This window comes from Oncorhynchus gorbuscha, linkage group LG04 (genome assembly GCF_021184085.1).
Source record: "Oncorhynchus gorbuscha isolate QuinsamMale2020 ecotype Even-year linkage group LG04, OgorEven_v1.0, whole genome shotgun sequence".
Classification (NCBI taxonomy): domain Eukaryota; kingdom Metazoa; phylum Chordata; class Actinopteri; order Salmoniformes; family Salmonidae; genus Oncorhynchus; species Oncorhynchus gorbuscha.
Window position 1 is genome coordinate 23,230,515 of NC_060176.1, and position 14,961 is coordinate 23,245,475.

Genomic DNA, 14,961 nt, shown 5'->3' on the forward strand with positions numbered 1-14,961 from the left:
GCATGAGTGGAGCTGGGGCAGCTCTCTCCTGTGGCCTGGTCCAGAAGCTGTGGCTTTGAGCTGGGGCCAGTGCTGGGAAAACCAGGCCGGCCTGCCCCTGTCTGGAGGGTATGTTAATCCCGTTTGGTTTGGGAGCCGGAGCCTTGGGTAAGGAACGTACGGGGCTCTCCAGCAGGACGCGACAGGGAGAGAAGGCTGAGTGGTCCCTGCCCGCAGCAAAGAGACCACACCAGCGTCCCAGACCAAGCCACAGCAGCTCGCCAATGGAACTAAAGCACAGACAGTAGGCTGAGGTTGTGGTATGTGTCTGTCAGAATGAGAGAGAGAGACAGAGAGACAGACTGAGAAAGAGAGGGTTAATTACTAGGCTGGGCAGGGCTGCGTGTTGCACAGGTGAGAGCTGAGCACTGGTCGGGTCTGAGGGTTGCACTGTGTCGAGTTGACTTGGGTCCGCTGATCTTGCAAACAGATGGCTTTTGTCGAGATCCGACCTGAAAGAGAGAAAAAGAGAGTGAGGCAGACAGACAGACATCATCATTGCTATCAGTTTGCCTTGTCTTTTACAACCACTGAAAAGGTCACACACAAAGCCCACACTCTTCTCCCGCCTGAGCAACACGGGGGGCTTGACAACTAAAGTAAAGTATGAACGAAATAGTGACTGGGTGCAGATAGCGATCTCTGCTCTAAGCTTGTCTAGAGCTCTATGTCTGCTTTCACCCTCCCTACTGGGATAGAGTGAATAGAGCAAGGGAGCCACTGATCCAAGCTCACATATAAAAACACACACATTCGCTGACATACATTGATGAGTGAATAGGATAGAGTACTCAGGGAGGTTTGTAAAGGACCAAGGGAGACCGTGCAACCTTTTCACTGTTGCTTACAAAGATGCTTTTGATGAGCCAGAATGCACTTCCTGCTAGCCCAATGCACCACACACACACACACACACACACACACACACACACACACACACACACACACACACACACACACACACACACACACACACACACACACACACACACACACACACACACACACACTCTCATGGAATTCTCTCATCCTGGGCTCACCTCCAGCACACGGGGCCGAGCAGTCAGAGCGAACCACTCCCCATGTGTAGTTGGGTTTCCTCTCACTGCGGGGCAAGGTGTACTCCCACACCACACCCGAGTTCTTACCCTGCAGCAGGATCTGAGGGAGAGAGGGAGAATATGACAGTGAGGTATTGGATCTGTATTAGCACCTCCACCAGTGTGGTTAGCAGTCATTTCCCTCCCTGCCAAAATAGACAAGGCTAAGCATACCCTGAAGTGGTTCCAAGCAATGGACCATAGAGAATGACAATGAAAAAGTAAGACAAGTGAAGTGGCAGGAAACTGGTGACTTGGTGACAATGGTGTTGTGGAACTGTGTGTGTGTGTGTGTGTGTGTGTGTGTGTGTGTGTGTGTGTGTGTGTGTGTGTGTGTGTGTGTGTGTGTGTGTGTGTGTGTGTGTGTGTGTGTGTGTGTGTGTGTGTGTGTGTGTGTGTGTGTGTGTGTGTGTGTGTGTGTGTGTGTGTGTGTGTGTGCATGTATGTGTGCGTGCAAGTCTTTGTGTGTGTCTGTGTGTAGCCCTTGTAAGGGTCCAATAGACAAAGCTCTGTGACTGAACTGAAAAGTGACCGCTTGGCAGGCATAGATGTTGGATTATGGAGCACAGGCTGGGGTTGCTTCTAATGGAGTGGAAAGCTCTCTCTCAAAATGAAGGGCTGCTTTGTTCCCCATAGACTTGGTCAAAACATTTTGGGGTCAATATTCAAACCGCCAAACTGATGGATTTGTTGACAATGCCCAGCAGCAGTGACACTGATTCAGGCATGCAAGTAAATAGCTAATTATTTACCTATTACAAGTAATTGTCTCTCATATCAAACACTAACATTTGTCTCAAATGTTGTTGTGTATGTAAACCAGTAACACACACACACACACACACACACACACACACACACACACACACACACACACACACACACACACACACACACACACACACACACACACACACACACACACACACACACACACACACACACACACACACACACACACACACACACACACTTTAATTACTACAGGGGGTTCAGACTTTTACAAGCTAAATATGCTAACAGCCTCAGCTCTCACCGTAGATTATCCCTATTGTAGTCCAACTAGAGCAAAGGCAGGGGGTTTACACATGGAGAAGACATCTGTACTGGGATCAGATGTCTGAAGGAAAGGTCCTCCTGTTCAATGTACTGGGATCAGATAAAATAACTGTACATCTGTCCCGTGGGCACGGTCAGCGATATGAACTTTATGTGCATCCGGATGGATGTTGAAACATGCGCTCTCCAAAGCTCAGTGAAGCAGGACATACGAACATGAGACTGCTCTATACGGGCTCCAGAGGCACTCTCCAGTGAGTCCACAACAGGTAACAGAAACCAAGAACCTCGGCAGTAGGTATGGTGAGAAGCGGATTGGATTTAAAGCGTTATCAGAGGAGTCGTTGCAGAGAGGGTTTAGTGGAAAGAGAAAGTGAGGTGGAAAATGTTGACTTAGCTATGAACTTAATAAAGCTTTAAGCTAACCCCCAGAGCTTCCAGGCTAAATATATTGCCCTGGACCTGTGCCATTGGACCCTTTCACACTAGCCTTTCCAGGACCGGTCCAAATTTACTGCTGGCACTGCACAGCAAACACAAGTTCCAGAACGCAGCCCCAGGGGCTCCCCTGTCCATTTGGAGCCCTGACATCAGACACAACACGAGACAGCTCTCCCTAACCCTGCCTGCCTGGGATAGTCCACAGCCCTAAATGCCCTCCCCCCACCTCCACCGCCATCCAAGCCTCAACCTAATTCACTGTGCATGACTTCTCTCTGATATGCCGCAGTGGTTTCAAACAGACAAAAACCCAACAATCTAACAACATCTCATTTTGCCATTCTCACATGACTAGGGTAGATTAATGCCTATGAAAATAATAATTCATATTTTCTACCAGGGTATATGATTAATTTCACTGTAGCGCTCATTAGGCTAAGGGGGAAATGATGATGAATTACAGAGTGGCAGACATGGCTACAACTCCCCAGCATCACCTGCTGCCTGCCTGCTGCCCACAATCCTGTCCACAATCCTCTGCTCTCGACTGACGTGACCCCATAACAGATCTGCCAGGCTCAGTGGAACCCAGTTTCTTTCCCTTTCTGCTACCTTTATCATTTGGAACGCATTTAAGTCTCTCTCTCTCTCTCTCTCTCTCTCTCTCTCTCTCTCTCTCTCTCTCTCTCTCTCTCTCTCTCTCTCTCTCTCACACTCTCACACTCTCACACTCTCTCTCTCTCTCTCTCTCTCTCTCTCTCTCTCTCTCTCTCTCTCTCTCTCTCTCTCTCTCTCTCTCTCTCTCTCACTCTCTCTCTCTCTCTCTCTCTCTCTCTCTCTCTCTCTCTCTCTCTCTCTCTCTCTCTCTCTCTCTCTCTCTCTCTCTCTCTCTCTCTCTCTCTCTCTCTCTCTCTCTCTCTCTCTCTCTCTCTCTCTCTCTCTCTCTCTCTCTCTCTCTCTCTGCCCTGACCCAAGCTCTTCAGATCTATACAGTTCAATTGCAGAATTCTTTTAATCTTTTAAACTGGGTCCCTCTCTTCTTTTTTGTAATTACGGAACATACTTAAGAGAGATGAATGTCCTCTCATCTGCAGATCAGCAACCTGCTACTGCTAACCCTGCTACTGCTAACCCTGCTACTGCTAACCGCACTAGTGGACACATGACTCTCAGGCTACATGGGAGAAACCACGTCAGTGCAGCGAGCAGCATGCTGTTACCACACTGAGAATGGAGCACTAAGCACTTTAAAGTCCATCAAATCAGGCCATTTGAACTTTGTGTGGTGATGTAAAGCTAACAAAAACATGTAGAAAAACATTTAGAAACAACATGGTCAAATCCACTCTTTCTGCAAAATGACAAAAATGACTGAAAGGCATTCCAGGGATTTTACTATGGCATTTCTCATATATTTATAGGCGCCATTTAAACTTCAGCTCTCAGTTCACGGGCAGCCCGAGGCCGAGGGCTTTGTCCAAACTAGCTTTTACATTACTTTCACCTTGCCTTTGGTGGATAGATAACAGACCAAACTTTCCAAACTCACCTGGTTTTCCCCCTCTGTTTTTAAGAGTTCAAAGGGCATGTGAAAAAGCTTTCCACCGTTTACATATCTATCTGGGGAATATATCCTCTGCCTCTCAACACCCTAACTCTTAAATATACAAACTAAAGCATGAGCAACCTTGAGAGTCACTTATTCTCCAAGGACAATCAATAACACTTATTTTCATTCGACTGTCAGGAGCTTCATTTCTATTCTTTTCGACCATCAGTTGCAGCAGTGAGTGACGACAAGTAAAGGCTTGCTTTTACCTCAGAGCTTAGGCCTCTGCTCTGACAGGTAATACAAAAGAATGTCCTACGGGTGTGTGAACTGTGCAGTGTCCAACCAGCTGCTATGTCTACATCCTTACATTTTTAAAAGGAAAACACTAAATCATAGGATCACATACTAGAGCCTGTGACACATAAGGTGAGGTGTCCACTTTGACCTTAATGGTGAATATGGAAGCACGGCGGCCCGTTTAGCCTAATTGGCCACTTTTTCTCCCTTCTCTGGCTTCCTCTCTCTCGCTCTGTCGTTCTCTCTCTCTCTCTCTCTCTCTCTCTCTCTCTCTCTCTCTCTCTCTCTCTCTCTCTCTCTCTCTCTCTCTCTCTCTCTCTCTCGGCCACTGCTTTGAGATGCTTGACACCTCTCCCTGCCACTCTATTGAAGTTAAAGCCGCTGACCTGGTTTCAGATTTGTTTTCTTCTTTTGCATGAAGTGCACGAACCTGGAAGTTCAAAGCACATGGCGATCTGTTTGAACCCCAGACCTCTTGAGTATAGAGACGAAAGCCCCGACAACATCAGAATCAGGACACAATTCATCCTGAACCACTCGTTGAGTTTTCTCTTTTTTCCCGCCCACCCTGCACTACAGCCCGGCCTTGTTTTCATCTGGGTGAGCATCCGAGCCCTGTGCCAAGGCCCTGTCACCGCTAATTCGGTAACGGATGTCAGGGTAGACGGGGACGGAGGGGCAGCTTACTTCAAAGACCAGGGTCTCATTAGTGGGTCCAGCCGCGTACAGGCTCTCTGGGTGGTTGAAAGAGCGCTGATAGTCAAACACCGTCCCACCGAACTGGAACTTTCCAGGCCAGTCCACTGTCCAGTCCCCTGTCAGATAGTACTTCCTCTTCAGGGTGCGCACAGCCAGGTAGCTGGTGGAGATCTCCATCTCCTGAACAAGGATGCTCCGCGCTCCAGGTGGGATGGTCACCATGGCGTAGTATTCTGAACAGGGAGAGAAAGAGCTCATTTACCTTCGGAGAGTCAGGAAATTGATTTGTTAGAGATTCCTATTTCGTACAACATGGCAACACTCATTACACTGTCCTGGGTATATTCAAGTATTTCACTGGGATGAATTATCATCAAGACCAAACCCAAAAGTAGATTACCAGTACAGAAAACACCTTTCAACTAACAACTTTCCCTGGTTTTAATCTTACCTCTGTACATTGTATTACACAGTGTTTTATATAACATGATCATATGGTGCTGTGTTTTCAGTAAAGAGGTGAGACAGTAAGCTTAATTCACTGAGACAGCATAAACCATTATAACTCTCTGCAGTATACGGCTGCCCTGGTGTAACGACGCATGCAAGCGGCCACATAAATAACTTTCCACTATATTAGAAGCAACCCCAGCCTGTGCTCCATGACCCAACATCTAGGTCTGCCAAGCGGTCACTTTTCGGTTCAGTCACAGAGCTTTGTCTATTGGACCCTTAAAGGGCCACACACAGACACACATACATACACACAGACGGTGATCTGGAAAGGTTGCTCTTAGCCAGTTGTGAGAGTATAGTATGAGGTCTGGAGGAAGGGACCGTCTCCCACACAGTGGCATCTGCTAGAGAATTCATCCTGTGATGTTCAGATAACTCTGCCCCAATGACACTGTGCCAGAAATGTCCGACAACAGAGCTCCCACTCTCTCCCACTGCATCAAATTGACCCGCCAGTCTTCCCGCTTGACGTACCGTTAGCTCTGTGCTGGAGGACGTACTGGCCTTTGAAGAACTTGCAGGTGGAGTTGTCCCCTCTACAAACTCCACAGGCATCCAGAGTTGCCTTAGAGCCCAGCACCTGGTCACAACCCACCGGCTACAAGATGGAAGAAACAGAAGGAACTTGGACAACACAGAAGGCATCCTGGGTCCTACATCACATTCAGTAGACTTAGATGTAGTTAATGAGTTGCTGTACACCATGCTCCTCAAATCTGCACTTTACCTCACAGACTCCTTCGATGCACAAGTCCCCTCTGTGGTCTGAGCAGGATGTCCCGTCCTTGACTTTGCTGGCCATGGCAAAGAAGAAGTCAAAGTCCTCGGCGATGCAGTACAGCTTGCAGATATCCTCAGCTGCAGAGGACATAGAGAAGATTTAACAGGTGTTATAAACAAGATCATGGAGGTTCCTCTGCACCTGTGCATTAACCAATTCCTCCTTCCCCGGTGTGAGTCTCCAGGACTACATAAAGAGCACAAACCTCCGTATGGCCTCTCTCTGTCCCTGGTACACTCCATGTTACAATGTGGGGCTTGGGAAAGGCCTATGGTAATGAAGGAACCGTACTCGCCAATTGATGAGGGCAAGCTAGGAGCCAATCGATGGGAGTAATGGTGAATAGTGTATTCAGGCTTCTATTGTGTTAACGATGCATGTCCACTGCAGTGCAATGTACGGACCCTCTGGGGACTGAAGGAGTAGCAGACCTCTGGCACAATTCACATACGTCAGACCTGAAAGGCTGTTACGAATGGGCCCATAAAACAGGAATGCAGGGAGGGCAGCTTCTCCACAGATCTCACACGGAGTTCCAGACATGGGTTCCGGGTTCTCTGTGCAACACACAGTCATAGTCTAATGACAGGGGTGTTACCAGCAGCATGGAAACAGCCTAGTGACACAGGGGCATCATTATCTGACCAGCTTCCGTTTTGAGACTATTCAGATTCCTTCCGTTTTGTCTTAATGTCAATCTCTTCCATTACAGAGGATGTGAACCACTGAATGCATTCCAGAAGCATTTCTATTTGACATTTAATGTTAGTGATTCACTTCCGTAGGCCAAGTCCCTTGATTTCACAAAGTCTATTGGATTTGGTGCTTAGAGCCCAGTTAGACTGCCCTTACCTCCTGATACCTCGGCTTGTCCTCTGAAATGGTGCCACGGTCAGACACTACAGGCTGCCCCGGGGGCTGGGCCTTAGGGAGTGTCCCTCCACAGGGGGAGAGAGAGGGAGGAGGGCGAGCGGTGTGGAACCACTCTACAATCACCGAGGCGACCCTTCAACTCAGTCCCCAAGAGGCTTTTCGGGATCTGCTGCTTGCATCTTCATGAATCAGCGTCTCACTAAGGTAAATGGGGTGACAGCCAAACTCTCTCTCTCTCTCCCTCCCTTCTCTCTCACTCATACAGTATGTATGCTGTAGACACAGGTAAAACCTGCCTTAAGGGCTTCCTTTATAATATATTCCTTCTCCCTGAGAGAGCAGGTGGCTACATGTTTCCCATGTAGATTAGACTGACCGGTTATCCACAGGCCTCCCAGGCTTGAGTAGACTGATACATATGTAGAGTAGACTGACACATTGACATGAGGCACATTTTTGGCTTCAACATTCAAATTAGTACACCAGGTTTGTCACAAAAGATTCAAAAAGTCATCCTAATTTGAGAGTTGAAACAGGACATAACGCTCTGATCAATCTGCAATGCTAATTAAATGCACTTTTTTTAACAAGCCTGTACTGTATTAACAAACAGTGAATCTATAAAAATCTGGCTGAATGAGGTGCATTCTAGATGGACTCTATTTGCTCATTCAACATTTACTCTGTTCCTAATTACAGGGGGAATTGAACAAATAGTTGCCATACCTTGCACCTTGGTGTAGGGCTTCCATTTGTAGTACCATCCCCTGAAGGGTTTGCTGTTGTACTCAGCACACTGCTGAGCACGGAAGTCCACTCCGCTGGGCTGGCACGGCTTTGTGTTACACAGCTGGTTGAGACGACTGGAGCCCTGGCAAAACTTCCCGTTGTGTTGTGGCCTAAAACAACAGACAATTAACACACGTAGACCCAACACAGATGTGGCATAGGTTAGGGCAGGCATTCTCTTCTCCTCGTGTTCAACACAAATGACCTCAACTAACCTGTTGAGGTCATTTGTGCATGCAGGTAATGGTGATGTGACTATGGATAGATAATAAACAGCGAGTAGCAGCAGTGTACAAAACCAATGGGGGGGGGGGGGGGGGGTCAATTTGTAAGTCGCTCTGGATAAGAGCGTCTGCTAAATGACTTAAATGTAAATGTAAATGTAAATAGTCCGGTGGCATGAGAAGGGGACTCAAGGCAACATTTCCAGGGCCCTGTTTTGACAGTTTCAAAGCAGAATTAAAATCAATCACATTTAAGACCAAGTATACAATGACAGCCTCGAAACAACACTGCTCCTCAGGTTAATGGGTTTTCATCCAGGTTCCCAACCACTCCTGTGAAGACAGAAGCCTCAAGTACCTCCAGTCTGCCACATTAATAGAAAAGGCCTTCTGTTCTTAGGAACAACCTACCAGTGGAGGCTGTTGAGGGGAGGACGGCTCATTAATAATGGCTGGAACAAAGTGAATGTCACCAGACACATGGAAACCCACATGTTTGATGTATTTGATACCATTCGACTCGTTCCCCTCCAGCCATTTACCACGAGCCCGTCCTCCCCAACTACGCTGCCACCAACCTCCCGTGGAACCTACTCACACCGTTTCCCTGTTGTGAGCCTGATAGGCTGTTTTAAAGTGGAGCGGTGCACTTCTTGGGCAGGCTTCCACTGCCTAACCTCAGAGCAAATGAATCTCCGTTAGGCTCTTCCTGCTGGAGCAGAGCCAGCATTCACTTACAGCTAAGTGAATGTGTGGATGTCGGTGTTTGTGTGTGTGTGTGTGTGTGTGTGTGTGTGTGTGTGTGTGTGTGTGTGTGTGTGTGTGTGTGTGTGTGTGTGTGTGTGTGTGTGTGTGTGTGTGTGTGTGTGTGTGTGTGTGTGTGTGTGTGTGTGTGTGTGTGTGTGTGTGTGTGTGTGTGTGTGTGTGTGTGTGTGTGTGTGTGTGTGTGTGTGCTTGCGTGTTCCCACATGGGGATCAGTGTGTTGTTAAATGAGAAGGTAAGTCTTCCATGATTCATTCAAGTGACTGAGTAATAAGTCTTCATTTCAAAAGGGTAGATGTGTGTGCATTAGTAGACAGTCTGGGTTCAAAATGTCAACCGAAATAGAAACAAATAAACACAACACTTTTCATAGTCACCTAGACAAGCTCTGGGAAATATTATTGGATTTCATTGCCAAGATCAAATATGTAAGCTAACACAACAACAACCTCAGCTCAGACACTAAACAGCAAAGCAAAACACAACTTTAAAAAAGCACTATTTGTGGTAAAGCATAAAACCTCAAACCACTAATTCCTATCCAACCACACACGGCAAAAATATGATATGTGTATTATGTTCAGCAACAAAGCGGCACACATTCCATCATTTATTTTACTGTCAACACTCGATACACCGATAAATGCGCGGGCTGATAACAGTGGATTGTCATACATAAAACCTGGATGGCAAACCTCTTTCTGGTGCGTCCCAGAGCTGCTAGGAAGGCCCAGAATGACAGGCTCTATTAAAGGTGTCTGTGTAAACGTCCTGTTTGCAGAACACCACTCATTTTGTGTGCAGAGATCTGGGCCTGAGCTCCCAGTCTGATCCTATTAGGGCTTAGGAACGGAGACATATAGGCCCATATGTTAGACTGCTTATGAGGTCTGCAGACAACCAGACGTTGTCGGGTTCTAACAGGGGTTCGGGTGCTACTTGTTTCATTCAGAGAGATGAGGTAAAGGATCATTAACTACATTCAGCCGCTGGCAAACAAAAATATTGAGCGGATGGTCAGGGGGCCGGAACATAATTACAAATCATTTCTAGACGGCAAATTGACCGCAAGAAGCCCAAACAGATATAATATTTGACTAAAACATCATTTCAAACCTTGCTTACAATTTTATACGATCAAATACATCTCTCTATTATGTGTGTTAATACTTTGGAGCAGATTTCAAACATGTAAATCACCTGGAGCTGATTTGCTGCTGTTTTTATAGTCTTTCATGTCCAACAATTCAATTGTTTTATATATTTAAATTCCAGAAAAATTGGGGTGGCCAAATAAAATCACCCAAAACTTTTTGGATAGCTGACTACTCACTCACATGCATACGGGGGGGGTACCAGCCAAGTTGAACTTCTTTTTATTTTCTTCTCTCTCTCAACAGATGCTGTACCTCCAGCATCCCAGAGGGACATTAAATCTCACGGCGACAGCTATGAGTCCAAATTTCAGTGGCCTAGAGGTCATCCTGTCTGGCTAGTCGTCACCTGCTCTCTCCCTTCCCCCTCCCCCCTGTCCCTCACACGGCCACCACCACTACACAGGGTCATCTCTCTCAGGCTCCTGACCACCCCCACCACTAACCACCACTACCACCAGGGTCATCTCTCTCAGGCTCCTGACCACCCCTAACCACCACTCACACAGGGTCATCTCTCTCCTGAGGCATCCTGACCACCCCTAACCACCACTACACAGGGTCATCTCTCTCAGGCTCCTGACCACCCCTAACCACCACTACACAGGGTCATCTCTCTCAGGCTCCTGACCACCCCTAACCACCACTACACAGGGTCATCTCTCTCAGGCTCCTGACCACCCCTAACCACCACTACACAGGGTCATCTCTCTCAGGGTCCTGACCACCCCTAACCACCACTGGACCTTTGCTGCCCTGCTTCCTCCCCAGTCACTCCGCACTAGTACTCCCACCAGAATCAAAGGCCTGCTGGATCACACTCCCCTCTGTGTGGTGCGGAGCCCCCAGTGAGCCCTACTGACCTCTCCCCTCAGGGCCTACTGAACCTCCCCTATGCCAGGCTGCGATTAACCCAGGGGTCTGCAACCTGATAGCGTCACAGGCTGCACACACTGTCACGCCCTGATCTGTTTCACCTGGCTTTGTGATTGTCTCCATCCCCCCCCTCCAGGTGTCGCCCATCTTCCCCATTATCCCCTGTGTATTTATACCTGTGTTGTATGTCTGTCTGTTGCGAGTTTGTCTTGTTTCTTCAAGTCTACCAGCGGTTTGTGTCTCAGATCCTGCTTTTTCCAGTTTCTATTTTTCTCGTCCTCCTGGTTTTTGGCCCTGTCCTGACCTGTACCTGCCCAGCTGACCACTCCGCCTGACCTGAGCCTGCCTGCCGTCCTGTACCTTGGCCACTGCTCTGGATTATCGACCCCTGCCTGCCGTGACCTGTCGTTTGCCTGCCCCTGTTTTTACAATAAACATTGTTACTTCACACAGTCTTCACTTGGGTCTTACCTTGGTACCTGATACACACTGCCAATAACTGCTGTGTTTTGACCTTTGTAAAGCATCTTTAAGAGCCTGTCAGATGCTGTCGTGAAACAGGCAATCTGATCATCACCGGTCCCATGCAACATTATAAAGGGTTTTTACTACCAAACACCAACCTATGTTGCCATATTTATCAAGACTGTTCATTCGTTTAATCTGCCAGGTGATTGCTGTGTTCAGAGGGGGCTTTCCTCACTACGAAATTCAAATGAGACTGATGAAAAATATAGAAGTTTACAACACCTGCAAAGACGTGCGTTAGCTACCTATCGACAGTCTCTTCCAGATGATTTGAAACTTTTGAGACTGTTTTAAAAGGTCTGCAAACAAAGATATAATATTTACTGAATAGAATTGCATGATACATTATATAATATGTTCTGTGGTTTTTGAGGAGAGAACATATTCTCCTAAGATGTAAACTACATGGGGATGTTACAGCCTGATAGCCAAGATTAAGAGGGCAATCTATCTCATCTCCAGAACCAGAGATTATACCAAGATTGGGCTGCCAAAATAATCGGACAGATTGCTTCAAATATAGTCTCCTGTCCTCACGGATCAGAGCTAAAATGTGATTCAAGGGGACAAACAGATCCAACAGTCCAATGGTGAAAGGGAAGAAACTGTGCTCAGAATGGAGTTACTGTATATATGATTCTAATACTGTAATCGACAGCAAACTGTCAGAAACACAGAAAGTAGTCAGCAGAGAAGTAAAGTATCATTTATATTTGATTTTTCTATTTAACTAAACAAGTCGGTTATAAACTCATTCTTATTTACAATGACGGCCTACCCCGGCCAAACCCTAACGATGCTGGTCATATTGTGCACCGCCCTATGGGGCTCCCAATCACACCCGGATGGGATGCAGCCTGGATTTGAACCAGGGACTGTAGTGACACCTCTTGCACTAAGATGCAGTGTCTTAGACCGCTGTGCCTAGGATCTTAATTTGATACAGTTTGCTACAGCAGGAAAATAATCCTGCAGCAACAGGAAATGTCAACTATTATGTGGATTATAATTCATGGGCATTTGTGTATGGGGTTTGATGCATTTTTCATAAGGGAACATGTTAAAGTGGAAATTATAAACTTCAGAAGCCTTTTTAAACATCAAATACTCTACAAGTTGTACATTTCCTGCACTGCAGAAAAGTTATCCTGCAACAGGGTGATCAAACTGAGATCATGTTGGATCTGTAGGTAAACTAACAATACTAGGTCAGGATTCGCCATGATTCCCAATTCGCAACATCAACCAGGATTTAGTGGTTGCTTCAAATAATAAAAAGACCTCTTAAATTATCTATATTTTTTTAATCAACATTACTCTTAAAGTGGATTATAAAGTGGATTATACTTCTATAGCTCCATGTATGGTCTGTCTGCTAATCACTGACTGTATAATGTGCATCGTATGAGGGTCTGTCTGCGTCTGGTTCCCCAGGCTGGTCCAAGATGGATTAAGTGAACAATCAGGTACAGCAGAAAGGACAGCACCTCACCAATGTCAGTCCTCCAACACATATATGGCTCGTTGACTGGACAGACTGTTGAGGGAGAGAGAGGGAGAAGGAGTTGCCAACTCTGTGCTGAGCCACTACATACAATCCAATTGAAGGTTCCCACTTGTGGGATTTTGTATTTCTTTTGCTTTTGTCTGCATGTATTGATTTGAGGTACCAGTAAAAGCCATTGAGATGTTACGCCATTAACGAAAAAAGACATACGTAAGTGGGGAAGGTAAGGTGGACTTCCCACGCCACATAGTTTACACACAGTGACAGCATAGGAACACCTGGGCCTGGGAAGGTTACTCTGCTGAGAGGAGAGGTCCTCCACCAACCTGCTGCAACTGCTGGGAGGAAACACCTGGGCTTACACCATCAGACACACACACACACCCACACAAACACACACACACACACACACTAAACTGTCCTGGAAATCATGTAATCATGTAATCTGCCATTACATTTCTAAATCATAGTCTTATGAAATGACATTTCTCGATCATAGTCTAATTGGTGTGGCTAACAGATCACCATATTCATCGATATTATGGAACAAAGAAATCAGCGTCCTCAACACACTGGAAAGGTTTGAGTTGAGGTCTTCAATATCATTGACGCAAATCAAAGTGGTTGAGTGGCTGGGTGTTATCCAATAGGCATGATCACATCCCATCCTGCAAGACACAAACCTGAGAACAAGCCAGATGCTTAGAAATCTAAGCCACCTGTCCATCAATAGTGTCGCTCCTTCTTTCAGCTCCTTGTCCTTTTCTGAAGCAGCCAAGCACTCCAAGCCAAACATGCCCTCAGAGGGAGTCGTAATCTCAAATGAATGCAGAATCTTCTTGAGCTTTCACATCAATCTGACTACTAGTGGGCGTACCAGGCAACAAGCACACGTAGCCTGACATCAATCAGATGTATTCCGAGAACAATCTAGGAAAGAGATAATTATTTTACCTTTATTTAACTAGGCAAGTCAGTTAAGATCAAATTCTTATTTACAACAACAAGCTGGTTGTGATACAGCCTGGAATCGAACCAGGGCCTTAGACCACTGCACCACTCGGGAGCCCCCAAGTGCACAGAAGATCTGACAAACTCATCTGGACCTGATAATTGAATCTAGTGTTGGGGCATTTGTGTGCTATGTCTCTATATTTACTTGTGTGTGTTCAGTGTCTGCCTCGGCTGTGACTGCTTGAAGAAGAAGAGGTTTGTGTTTCCTCGGGAAGTCAGAAGATTGAACGAGTAGCTTGAGGCAGAGCATTGAGTAGCACTGTGGGCTGAGCAGGTTAAACTGGCATGAGAGACAACCCTTTAATCTGGCCTGCTGTCTGTTTGTAGACTGACGGATAATAGTTTAATGGGCTGACAGCCAACTGGCAGGCAGGCAGCCAGGCAGGCAGCCAGGCAGGCAGCCAGGCAGGCAGCCTGGCAGGCAGCCAGGCAGGCAGCCAGGCAGTCAGCCAGGCAGGCAGCCAGGCAGGCAGGGCAGGCAGCCAGGCAGGCAGCCAGGCAGGCAGCCAGGCAGGCCACGCTCTCAGGTGCTCAGTTAGTAAGTCAGGGGGAGCTGACTGGGAGGAAGGCCATGTTTACCTGTCCAAATCCAACCCTGTTCTGTTTGCACAGAGCAGACACACTGTATGTGGAACTCTTCATGTGTTCTATGGTGGTGCTGGTTGGGACTTAGCGAAGACAAGCAACAGTTGAGGTAAAACGTGGCTAATCATGCCTCAAGCTCATCTATCCATCGGCCGTCTTGTATG

At 46.9% G+C, this 14,961-nt stretch overlaps 1 protein-coding gene across 1 annotated transcript in view; it reads right to left on the reverse strand.

Annotated features, from left to right (window-relative positions):
- LOC124033857 (A disintegrin and metalloproteinase with thrombospondin motifs 18-like) overlaps nucleotides 1-14,961 on the reverse strand; it is a 50,046-nt gene that overhangs the window by 11,326 nt on the left and 23,759 nt on the right. Inside the window, exons 13-18 of the mRNA XM_046346228.1 lie at nucleotides 8,084-8,256; nucleotides 6,431-6,561; nucleotides 6,178-6,301; nucleotides 5,176-5,420; nucleotides 1,080-1,200; nucleotides 365-491 (exon numbers count right to left, since the gene is read on the reverse strand). Coding sequence (XP_046202184.1) covers nucleotides 365-491; nucleotides 1,080-1,200; nucleotides 5,176-5,420; nucleotides 6,178-6,301; nucleotides 6,431-6,561; nucleotides 8,084-8,256 — 921 coding nt within the window. The remainder of the gene's footprint in view (nucleotides 1-364; nucleotides 492-1,079; nucleotides 1,201-5,175; nucleotides 5,421-6,177; nucleotides 6,302-6,430; nucleotides 6,562-8,083; nucleotides 8,257-14,961) is intronic.